General features: G+C 39.7%; 1 protein-coding gene across 1 annotated transcript in view; it reads right to left on the bottom strand.

Annotated features, from left to right (window-relative positions):
- Positions 1–6,795: 6,795 nt before the first annotated feature.
- Positions 6,796–12,511, bottom strand: part of AHI1 (Abelson helper integration site 1) — an 85,666-nt gene continuing 79,950 nt past the window's right edge. Inside the window, exon 25 of the mRNA XM_030236175.2 lies at positions 6,796–9,324. Coding sequence (XP_030092035.2) covers positions 9,087–9,324 — 238 coding nt within the window. The 3' untranslated portion in view covers positions 6,796–9,086. The remainder of the gene's footprint in view (positions 9,325–12,511) is intronic.

Below are 12,511 nucleotides of genomic sequence, written 5' to 3'. Positions count from 1 at the left end.
TGAGTGGTTGATTTGAATATCCAACATCAGTACTTTTCCATAGAAAGATTTCTCCCCAAAATGGTCTTTAAGTAAGCACAGAATTTTTTGGTGAAATACTGTCAACATTTTCAATATTTCCTATGACAAGGTAATCATATTCTTTTCAAAATTTGTAAAATCACTGCTGGTATTTTTTAGTAAATGCTGATAAAATATAGCAAATGAATTAAATCTTTGAGTACTTAGACACAAGTTTCAGATTAAAGTTAACTAATCTGATTTCAGTTGAAGCTCACAAAACCAGCTGTAAATTAAACTCAGCAAGGTGGAAACAAATAATCATTTCCACATCTTTTGACAGAGTGTTTTCTTGGTTTTCAGACAGCACTAAGAACCCAGACCACAGCTTTTAATATAACTTTCCAAAGCATGTCCAAATGCTTTTCTTCCTAGAGCAGACACTTTAGCACCTTAGGAGAGAAGAAGCAAAACCTACTTCCACTCACACCTTCAGTCACAAAAGGTGCAACGGTAGCGGCAAACCAGCAGCCAACCTGCCTACACAAAAAAGCCAGCCTTCAAAAGGGCCGATGTAAAACAAGGCAGCTATATCAATATTTGCACGGATTTTTCCAGGAGTGAGTGAGTTCTTTGAGCCACAGGAGGCACAAGAAGTGAGTCACCCCCGGGATGGACGGCAGGGTGTCCGTCAGAGAGATAAGCGGCGCTGGATGCCCGGGCAGCTGGCACGCTGCCACCCATCCCATTTCTCCATTTCAGCTTACACAGGAGGCAGGAGGCCAGCAGGGAACTGAGGGCGGCTGGGAGGGAGAATGGGAGCAGCACCACAAATTGCATGTCCTTCCAGGAGTCCTTAATCCCATGTGACATGTGCCACTGCTTACAAATCTGCAGAGAGCCAGGCCTGTTTTCCACACTGCTGCACTGTGCACAGAGACTGCCAGCGCCCTGCTCAAGCACTTCTCTGCTGGTATTGCACAGGTTCAAATGGCAGCAAATGCTCTTTACCTCTCTCTGGCTGAGTTCTTATTCAATTTACAGGACTCAATCTGATCCTGCGAGATGCAGTCATGACAAGAAACTCCAATTCACACCAGAACTCTGCAAGTGAGGTTAACCAGCATTCAGCTACTGCTGCAGGCACAAACACACACATCTTCAACTTGGAAGTTGTGCTGGTCCATTGCTGGGTCCTTAGAAAGCAAGTGTCTCAATTTAGCTAATTCTAGCTCTAGAAAAATATGGCAATGCTCTGGAAAAACATACCAACAGTTCAAATGAACTAGGAATAGATTTCTTCAATTATAAAAATTTCCAATGCTTTACCACACATTCAAAAAAAAAAAAAAAAAAAAAAAAAGGGAACAAAACCACTAAAAGAAGAAGAAGAAAAAAAAAATATAACCTAAAACATTCACAGATGTTACAGCACTGATCTTAGTGTGGGAAACTGGTGGAGTTCAAACGACTCAATGAAGAAACCTCAGCCTCCAAAAAGACCAAACCTTGACAGTGTTTGACCAATGTCAGCCCCAATGTGCTGAAGTTGAACTAGTCACTCTTTCCTCTCCTTGCAAAACATGTCTTTAGAACAAGCAACTTGAGCTAAATATTAGGTTTATCCCCTTTGGTGGCAGGCCTTGTATGTACATTTAGGCTGGAAGATATTTGAGTCTTACAGCTTTCTTCTTCTGGTTATCATGGCTCAGGAGAAATCTTTGTGGATAGTGATGTTGGTAAGGGCTGTCAGCATCACTTGTTCTGTGTCACCTTCTGTTTCACTGGCATGAAAAAACAATCAATGCTAAGCATTGTTAAAAATATCAGCTCTCCTGATAAAGCAAACTGAATGCAGCTGTTGCTGGAGGATAGCACAAACCATCAGGAAATTGTATCTTAGATCATGTCTACACAGGTCTCTTCCTCCAACACAGAACCTGACCAATGAGCAAAACCTCAGAATTATCAGGCAATCCTTTTCCTTGTGAATTCAGGCTACTCAGGGATCTAACTGGAGGCAGCCAAGTCTCAAACTCTTGTCCCACAAACTGGTATCAAAAACACTGCCTCAAGTAAGTCTCAGAAGAGCCAGGTGCCCAGGTTCCCAAACATGACTTGAAAAGTCATCCTGCTGTGTTGACAGAGTACAAAGGGCAAAATGCCAGAGACACTGAACTCAAAGAGCTGCCATTGAGGGCTTTTTCTGCTTTCAGAGAAAATCTAACCCTGACTGAAAGAACAGCAAGGAAAGACAATTGCAGCTACCACTTCAACCAAGTGTGAGGCAAAAGTGTCGCCCAGAGCCTCCTCCCTGCTTCCCAGTGCTGGTTCAGTGACTGGCACTCATCCCTGGGGAGCAGGAAGCCCCACCCTGGCCCTGCTCAGCACCAGCTCCTGAGGAGGGAGCCCTGGGTGCCCTTGCTGACCCTAAGGGCAGCCCACCTCCTTCTTATCCAAGCCTTTGGATGCAGGCAACAAATTAGAACCTTTGGGGTCTAAACTGGGAGTCCTGATTCTGGGATGTTTCCCATGGAGAACAGGGCCTGCAATGTCCAATGAAGCTGTATCCTTGGGAATGAAGCCAGTGCAGGGCCACGTGTTGCTCCACACCTTCTGCTTGCACACACCCACAGTGCATCACCAAGGAAAGCCACCCTGGGATGTGCATGGCTCTCTAGCTCTGTCTCAGGTAACAGAAGAGCCACTTTCAGTCAGCTTCCAATGCAACCTGGACCTGCTCAGCTCTGCCCATGCTGCTGCTTAAGGAGAAGGGATGTCAGGAGCACTTGGCCACACTGCAGAGCACATTTACTGCCCCTTCTGCCCTTTCCCTGATGTCACTTTTTTATTATGACATACTACTAAACAACAATGGGGATTAACCAACCCCGTATAAGCTTATTATAGGCTTATGCAGCCTGCTCAAGCTTGGCTTTGGATGGCATTGATTTTAATGAACCTTGGGCTGATGTCACTATTACATCCATGATTGTATATCCCCATCAAGCTCTAAAATGAATGCAGAACATAACATGAAGTTGCTTTATACATTGTCTGTACAAAGATGTCAAAATCCTGATGACATACACTGAAAGAAAGCAGGCTGATGATGCAATTGCAAAATAAAAACGTTGAGGTGAAACTAAAGGAATGATTATGGTCCATAAAAAAACAGCACTGCCAAGTGAGTAACACTTGGTGATGATAACTACTTGTATGTACTCTGCACAGCTCACCTACAGCAATGGATATGCAAGGGCTTAACCTGTGCACTTTAAGACATGCAGTGCAAGCAAGGGAGCAATCCAGCCTATTCTACTTAGCAAAAATTTGGGAGCCAAGAAAGAGGATTTTCTTCAAATTATACCATTGCACAGTGCTGAATTAGCTATGTTTAGCTGTGGATTAATAGCAGGATGTTCAACATTGAAGAGAACATCCAGAAAAAGATGAATTTCAGTATTTATTTTACCTGAGAACTGAGGCAATGAACTTAGGATAAGCAGCTGAATGCAAGGACAAACTGTTCTTGTCACCTCTGTAGGAACTAGAGACATTAAAAAACTGATTTGTGAGAAGTCTGTACTAATTATTTTTGCAATTCACAGACAATTTCATTGGAACTCTTTCACTATTGTTTAATGAAACCAAGAGTCTTAAACATGGGCAGTAAAACAAATATGGACTGACCAAGAAGAAAGTTAAACCACCACTGAGTGTCTCAGCTCCTCTTATTAACTTCATCACCAAAAGACATGGCTAGGCCTGCGCTGACTCAGAAAATGTGTGAAAAGAGGTCCCTCAGTCGAACACGTCCATGGAACTTCATTAACTCTCCTTCTGATCCCAGAACAGTAGGATCTAAGCCAATATATTCTGCAATAATTTCCTTCCCAGCTAGTGCAGGCAGAGGTACTGAGTCTGCCATGTGCACTCCAGGATGCTGGTGAATGTGAATCTGGTGAAAAATTTCTACATAACAGAAAAATAATGGTAACACTGGGCTGCCTTTTCTTCTTTTTCCTTTAATACCTGCATTTTATGTGACTACAGAGCTTTCAAACAGCTATATCATAACAGTCTGTCGCAAGCGTATTGGGTGTTTCAGTTTGCCAGACCTGTCATAATAAATTAATTACAGGATGTTGCAGAAGTGGCTGAGTTCCAGCAGCATCTTGCACAGTTTAATATAGACCTATTTCCCCATTTCGATGTATTTGTGGTTAGATAAATCCTCAGAAAATTTACAGCTGCTACACACTAGTTTATTATACTCCCTGCCTTTGCAGGAGATATAAATGCAACAAAAATTTGAAGTCTGCTCAGAGCATAGATTTTACTGATATTGCCTTACCGGTGTGGAAACTTTTTTTCCGCTAAAAGTGGCATCTGCAGCTTCTGCTGATTGTTTGAATTTGAGCATTACACAGGACTTGTAAACTTGCTTGTCACAGTCAAACACACTGAAAATTCATTTGGCTTGACAAAGTCCTCATGAACAATCAGGTGGACGAAGTTTTTTATGAAATGCAGAGCTGGCATCTTCATCTATGAGTGCAGGAGAGAAAATGTTTTCCAGGCCTTTAAAGTTAGAATACACTCATTGCAGCCATGATGTCATGGCTCAAACCTCGTTCCTTGCTGATTTTGCTGGAGCTTTGAGTGTAGGGGTCCCTCTACTCTGAGCAGCTTGCAGGACTGGCACTCTACACAAACACCCCAGAGCTGGTAAACAAACCCTTCTGAAGGGGAGGGCAGCAAGCAACCGGCACACAACAGATGAACAAAAGACAAAACTCTTGTCAAAACCACTATGAGCAGAACACATCTACACGTAAGAAAGGGATCCTATGACATTAAATGTTTGAAAGAGCAGCTTGATTCTTGAAGTTCCAATCTCTGCTGCAGCTGTTTTGCACCAGATGAAGAGGCTGGAGAGGACTGAATCAAGGCAGAGGTGCCTATTGCAATGGACAACAACAAAGGTGACTCCTGAAAACCTGTACCACAAATCAGGGAATGAAAGTTTCACCTCTCCTAACAGCTCTGCAAGTCAGACTACATGGAACTCCGTAGGCTGTAGCTCAGAGTTAGAACACCAGAGAGCTAAGACTTACTGGGGGGACACAAAATGTTGCTCATGGGTTCCAAGAGTTCATCCTGAAAGTTTCTGTAAATGGCACAAACAAATGTTTTAAAAAGTGAAGTGGTTAAATATCTGAATTTCTAAAGTCTAAAAAACATGACTAAAGCAACCAAAGGTCTGCTATAACACACCTACATGCTATCTTCTGTTCCTTCTTCTGAAGTTCCAATTTCTAATTGCCACATTTTTGTAAGTCTCCCCCAAGCAGCAGCTTTCTTCTCAAGTTGCTTATTTCCCCCTCTCAAACCTCCTCTTGTTTCTATTCCCTACATGCAGCAGTTTTGTTCCTAAAGCATGTATGCTAAACTCCAAGCAATAAACCCCCTTGACTGAACTAACACGGTATATTTTTACAAGTGCAGGTGTACTTAAAATAAGTCAATTTGTTTGCAATATTCTGTATGGGCACTGGACAAAATGCTAAAGGAAAGTCCCTGGGGTACCAATCTTTACATGAATCTTCCTGGCCTCCCTCCACTAGTCAGAAAATATTTCTATCCCCTCCCAATTTCCACATCCATAAAATAGGTTGCACTGCATACATACTAATTTCATACGTGCTGGACAAGGTTCATTAAAAAACCCCATCACTCTTTGTGTTTACCAAACAAGTGTTTTTGCTCTAGTCTGTTCCCGCCTTCAACGAAGTATTTCCTATTCACCTGAGTAATTAGAGCAGAAGGATGTAGTGAATGAAGTGCCTCATTATCAAGTTTGCATCCACGGTCCCTGCAGAATGACTACCATGCCGGCTATTTTTCATAGCTGTCTGCTTTTGCTTGCAATGGGCCATTGTTAACCCTAAATGATCCTGACATTCAATTCTCCGTCAGACAATTGCGTCCAGCCGGCAGATTTAGTTCACTAGTCAACAGAGACTTTCGGTTGTCATGTTCCTCTGTGTTCTCATTAGCCCTTGTTTGACTGTGATCCATCCCCTACTGCCTTCTGAATTAAGTGATGCTACAAATACACTTATTATGTTTTATGATGTCTGTTCCTCAAATGATTTTAAGGAAAAAACGAAATGCAATTTGATGGCTATTGGGAAACACAGGAAAAACACGGCCGCGCATTTTCTTCTGCATTGCTGATTTACACACAGTTCTCAGTATCTCTGCTCTATCATAAAAACATAGTAGCCACTCTACGGTGTAACCACACACTCACAAAACCTACAAATACCAGAACAATGAAAGACCCACGATGCTGCTATTGCCAGGCAGCTATAAATATCTAATATTCACACTTTTTAAAGCAACATTTTATCAGGTTTGTTCCAGCAATGAACTTGTGCCACCCTCTAAGGAAGTCTCACAGAGACTTTTAAAATTCTTGCATTTTAATTCACACATCATGGCTCAGGGAGCAATTTTGCAGGACACCATAATGCTTCATTTAAAAAAAAAGGAAAATTTTCAGTAGGCAATCTGAATCCTTTTGGAATTCTTTTCTTCCGCTGAAATTTAGGTCCTCTAAGTACTTAAACAATATTCAGCAAATATACATGATATTCACTGTAAAGTGATTTTAGAAAATATGTAGATTGCATTAACACAGAAACAAGAAGCATTATATAGTTTTTTAATTAAAAACTTCCTTTTAAACCATTAAAGCATTTAAAAGTTTTATCCTTTTTTTGTACATTTAAAATCCCAACAGAAATGTTTGAAGAATAAGAACTACTAATACCAAAAAGCAGTTCTTCTAAAAATGAATGCATCAACCATATTTTTGAACAAAAGGTAAAAACTGTCTTTGCCACTGTGCCATGCTCATAATTTGTTATAGATTTTAGGGTGAAGGCTCTAATTTTAATACTGAAGGATCATAAACCTTTTTAAATTTCAGATATTTTTGTTCCTTTTCTGTGAAATGAATGCAGAAAAGTAGCACCACAGTGACGCTGTGTATAAAGGAAAAGAAGTCTCTAACCAACCATGTGGTAGGGAAGAAAAAAAAAATTATAGAAGCAAACCAAAAGCTATTGCAATTACAAGAAAACATTATGAAAAGTTTATTTTCAACTCCTGCATTTTCATGTTTGGCTCTTATCTGATTCCTTCTGCTTAATTGTTATTTGGAACTGTGCCTTGGAAGACACTACTGCTGCCTCTCCTCTCAATTTGGAAAGTGTGGCAAAGCAGCTCTATTCAGCTTCAGAGCAGTGAACATAATTGGAGCCCTAGTTCGCAAGCATGAAAGGAGGTGCTGTGCCTTTGATTAGAACTACCATCTCTCCGTGGTGTTTATCTGAAGTGTTATTTCTGTCTTCAGTGTCGACAATGGCAAATTAACATTTTACAATGCTTTCCAATGAGCTCCCAGATCTTGGCTGCTGCTCAGCTCTCCCTGATGTGGAGCCTGATGTCACGCTCTGCCCTTGTTTTAAATGTGACCCAGGACATTTTAAGAAATGTAAGATGTCGAGATTTTTCCCCGTTATAAAATCTCTAAATGCCACATGACACACAGGATGATGAGCTGGAATGCACTGCAGGGACATAAGAGGTGGGGAGCCTGGACAGAATCAGGCAGCTCCAGGACTGAGGCAATTTTACACCACCTCTGACTGGGGAAAGAGACATTACAAAGTTTCCAGTACACACATGCAAGCCCCATTTAGGGCAAGGCTCCATGCACACACTCCAGGCAGAGCAAAGTTAGGACTGCTGGCAAATAGCAGCTACCAGTGGGGCGAAAAGAGAGGATTTGCTGCTGTGCTTTACTCAAAAGAAAAAAAGTTTACAGATTTTTCTGGCTTCAAAACATGTGCAAGGAAGATATTACAATATACAGCAACTAGTCCTCTGCATCTGGGTGCATTTCACACATCAGTGCCCAGCATTGTTATTTTCACTTCTTTTTTTAATGGAATCAAGTGCCCTGTCTACTAAATAAGGGCTTTCTAATTTTATGTTATTTATTGCTTCAGAGGGGGAGGAGAAAGAATTTCCTAGCAGAGTAAAAATAAACTGGACATCATCAGCCAGAAAAAAATACCAACACTAACTGATGGGAAGTGTTTTGTTTAATATAAAACATAAATTATTTAACATCGTAGATAATCAGTGAAGTCATTAGTAAAAGTTCACAAAATAATACTCAAGTAAAAAATAGAGTAACGATGCTTACAAGTGAATAAGGACTACAAGTAAAACAAACAGCATAGTAGGATATGAAATATTTCATTCAGACAAAAGAAAGTATATTTGGCATGACTGCTGCCAAAGCAGCCAGGAACTCTGACAAAACTGCAATCAATCTTTACTATGTGCAGCACACTTCATTTGAAAAATACAACTGCCTGGAATTTGCAACACTAATTAATTTTGGTAAAAACAAGTAGTCCTACTGAAGACAGTGTAGTTGCATAGGTAGTTACTCCATAACTCACTTCAGAGCTGCAAAATGCAGTCCAAACATGTACTGGATGTGAGGAAAATATTTTTTGAAAGCTTGTGTTTTCAGGTAAACCTTAATGTCAGCACTCTTTTGGTATTTTACAATTCTGAACACTCATTTAACTTACAGCACACTTTAAAATGCTACTTTAATAACTTATGTAGTGGTTGGGCATATTTTGCTCTAGATCACACTTTTTCACTTGATTCTTTGCTTTCCATGGATTGATCTACAGCCTACACAAATGCCTAAGTGACAGTTTAATCAGATATCAAATTAGGAAACATTGTATTTGACAGTTTCAGTTCTTTTCCAGGCCAGCGAGGAGCTGAACCTTCAAGTTCTGTTGATTTCAAGGAAGCCAGGGCAAAAGTCATCCAAAACAGGTTTGCACTATTGGTAAGTCACAACTGGTACCATTTTGCATATTTAAGTATTTTAATTTATTTGTTTGTTGTTAATCCTGGAAGAGAGATCATAATTGCAGCCTTCAACGCATGTAATGAACATCGCCCCAGTATTCAGAAATAAATTACGCCTCTGCGTCATGGTGCTCGAGCTCAAAGGCAATATTTGTCCTTCCACTTGTGCTCAAGTTTGAGCCTCTCACTGCCTTTTTCTTCTTCTTCTTCAATTCCACCCCACAGGATGCAGGTTCGTTTTCAACACCATTAGTTGTAACTGATGACAGAGGAGTATCGACGCTCATTAAGTTGTGCTGATTTTCTCCCTCATTCCTTTGTATCCTTTTCTTCTTTTTCTTTGTACCTCTAGAGGAAGGTGGATATAAAAAGAGTAAAAGAAACACAAAGTTAGCCCAAATTTAGAGCGTTTTCCACCTACAGCTGATGTGTTAGAGCAATTGTCTGCCTGTCCTCTTGAGCACAATGCTGAAACAACTACAAAAACTACTGTTCCACAGCAGAACAAAGACAGAAAAACCATGAAGACAAAATATGACACCCCTCCACTAGTCTACTTTTTATCATAGTATTGCTTTGAAAAGAACTGCTCATGATCTTAAAAATCAGCTCATCTTGATCAACAGACGATAGATGTAATTAAAAAATACAAATTACTAGTCTCTTTCTCTCACAAAAGCAATTGCACTTGTTTTTTTTTCCACTTTCCTAAGCTCAGACACCAAAATACTTAAAATCAGGGAGAGATTCCTGGTTTATTTATGCAACAAGAGTAAGACATGCAGTCAAAGTGCCTAAGATTAGTTTTTCCATTGTAATATACCTGAACAAGGACAGCGTCAGAAATCGCTGTAATGTCTATTTATTTCTGCTTATCAGCCTTCATACAGTGCCAAAAGGATCAGTCAAGCTCCTGTGTTCCAGCTGATGCCTCTAACTGGTCTTGCACATGATGGCAGGGAGTATGCAGATGTTACACCACTTTCACCATGAATTCCCACTCTTGGCAGAAGTTGTAACTTTGACTATAAATACATAACAATACTTTGACTCTAATCTTTCAAAGGAAGGTACTGTCTTTGCTCAAAATTTGTATTGTGCCCAGCACAACAGGTCTTGGTTTATGACCTGAACTGTTTAATGCTGCTGAAACACATAAGCAAAGGGATGAATCAAGACTGAAGAATGTATTATGTGTCTTTTCCACAAAAATGGTGTTACAAGCGCTGCACTGTTGATGAGACTGTCCTAATGTAATCAGGTTTTACAGATGAAAATGTTTACACATCAGCCTTGCTAATGAACTGATGAATATCTGCCTGTAGTTGGAACTTTTTTTAAAGCTAAACTGTATACTCATGAATATGTGGATTGCTGCAGCTCTAGTACTGGAACTAGATCCTAAGGAAAAGGTTTGAGAGTCTAAGAACCTCTGTGTTAGGATTCCTAGAACAATTTGAGGAGTACTGCTGCATGAGGAAACTGGGCTACAGAGTCATAATTATTCGGTGTTGTAAGTGCCAATGTAACCAAACCCAGTGTTCAGCTGGTCTTGTGTAAATTAATGCAGAGCTCTCCCTAGTGCAGCTCAAGGAAACCATACTATGGGAACACACCTAAGGACATACTGGCTGTGCTGACAAGCAGCAGCTAATCATTACTATTCGAAGGTTACTATGCTATTTCCAATATAAAGCTACTCTAATTTTGAGAAGCAGTTTTCATCTTTTTATTATCTGAACATCAGATGTGATGATGTATCAAAACTTAGATTAAAATCACTTAGCATAATTTCTCTATTTCTTCTAGAGTCTGCAGAAGACACATGAACTGCTTGGCTAAGATAAAGGTCTACTACCATCTTGTACAAAATTTGTTTTACTATTGCAAAACCTTATTTTACACCCAGAAATTCTCAAAAATCAGACATTTCATAAGGACTTGTCATTCATGGTCTTTTACAGCAGGTATTGTGGCTGCAGTGAACAATACTATTCTAATAAGGAAACATTCATTTAGCTTAGCAAGTTGTGCAGGTACTAAAGTTTCACTCCTCCATATGGAAAGTGTGTATGTACTTGACAACCACTTGAATCTTAGGAATTATGCAGTAAATAAATTTCATATCATATACATCGATGAGACATGAATATTAAGTGTATTTTCACAGAAAACAGGTAAACAACAGCATGTTTTAGGTGGACCAAATATTTAAGTACAGATTGGACTGGATCTCAAGTGATGTTGATATTGCTGTTAGATGCTGAAATATAAACCCTTTCCAGTTAAGATGGCAACATTTGCATGTATGTAAATTTTTAAGGATATTTCAAGACACATTGACTGCAGCGACCAAGAAAACTAGAGTCCTGACAGGTTATGTTTTTGGTAAAAGTAAAGCGAGAGTTTTCATGAAAAATAGGCAGCCCTGTTTCTGAGCTGTTTCATTATCTGATGTGTGCTGTGTAAGTACCTATAAGCAGAAATATTGACAGTTTTTCACACTAGAGGCATCAGCAGTGTCAGAGGATTCTTTTCTAGTTTCAAAATAAGGCAATAGCTTGTAGTCTTTTCTGAAAAAAAACTGGTCCATGTGGTCACTGCTGTGAAGTGCTATGTCATGGAGCATGCATGATTTCAGACTAGAATCTCCATGATGCTCCTGCTCCCTAGGGTTCAGAATGAGGGAGCACGTTCCAGTGATTCAAGCACGTAGGTGTCTTCTCTCACCTTTTTGAAATATAACTGAGATAATTTTTGGGCTCCATTCCTTCAGTGTGACATCTTCTCAGGATAGCATGAGTTTCAATTAAAATGAAAATTTGTATTTGGTATGACTCAGAATTCTGGAATCTTCTTAAATCATTTGTGATTCCACATTTTAAATTCGTGGTGCCACATTTTTCAGAGGATGCTCTGGAAAGGTCACTCAAAATTACTGTTTCCTGAAGTCCTACCAATGGAGTTGAGTTATCCCAAATTTTTGATACTGACTTCTAACAGACTGTGTCAACTGTCACAGTAACTGTGCTTTTAAGGCATTTCCTTCCTTAATGAATATACTACTAGAATAGTTGTGTCCAAAATTCAACACTGAATTCTGCCAATGTGTAGTTGCACAGTTCACTCCTCATCATGCTTGAGAGTTAAGCTTTCCACTCACAATTTATTTTCAAATCAAGATACAGCTGGAGATACAAATTCAGATTTTGTATCTACTAATAATCTACATAATCTACATTATGCTATAAATGCAGATAGATACCTGAAAAGGCAGGTTCAAATGAGGCATGTATCTGCATTTACAGCATAATGTAGATTATTTATATGAGGAAGGAACTGGTCTGGAAAATGATCAGTGAAATAACCTTGCTTAGGTGACAGATACAATGGCAAACACAGGAAGTATTTTCAGATATCAATTTTTGAAGCAAAAATGATTGCAAAAGCTAAAGATATTGTGGAAGCTCCTGTTCAAAATGCTGAGATCTAATGTGCTTACAGCTTTCACGCAACAGAGAGCTACGATTTTTAA

The sequence above is a fragment of the Serinus canaria genome, chromosome 3, assembly GCF_022539315.1.
Source record: "Serinus canaria isolate serCan28SL12 chromosome 3, serCan2020, whole genome shotgun sequence".
Classification (NCBI taxonomy): domain Eukaryota; kingdom Metazoa; phylum Chordata; class Aves; order Passeriformes; family Fringillidae; genus Serinus; species Serinus canaria.
This window is presented reverse-complemented; position numbering and strand designations above follow the sequence as displayed.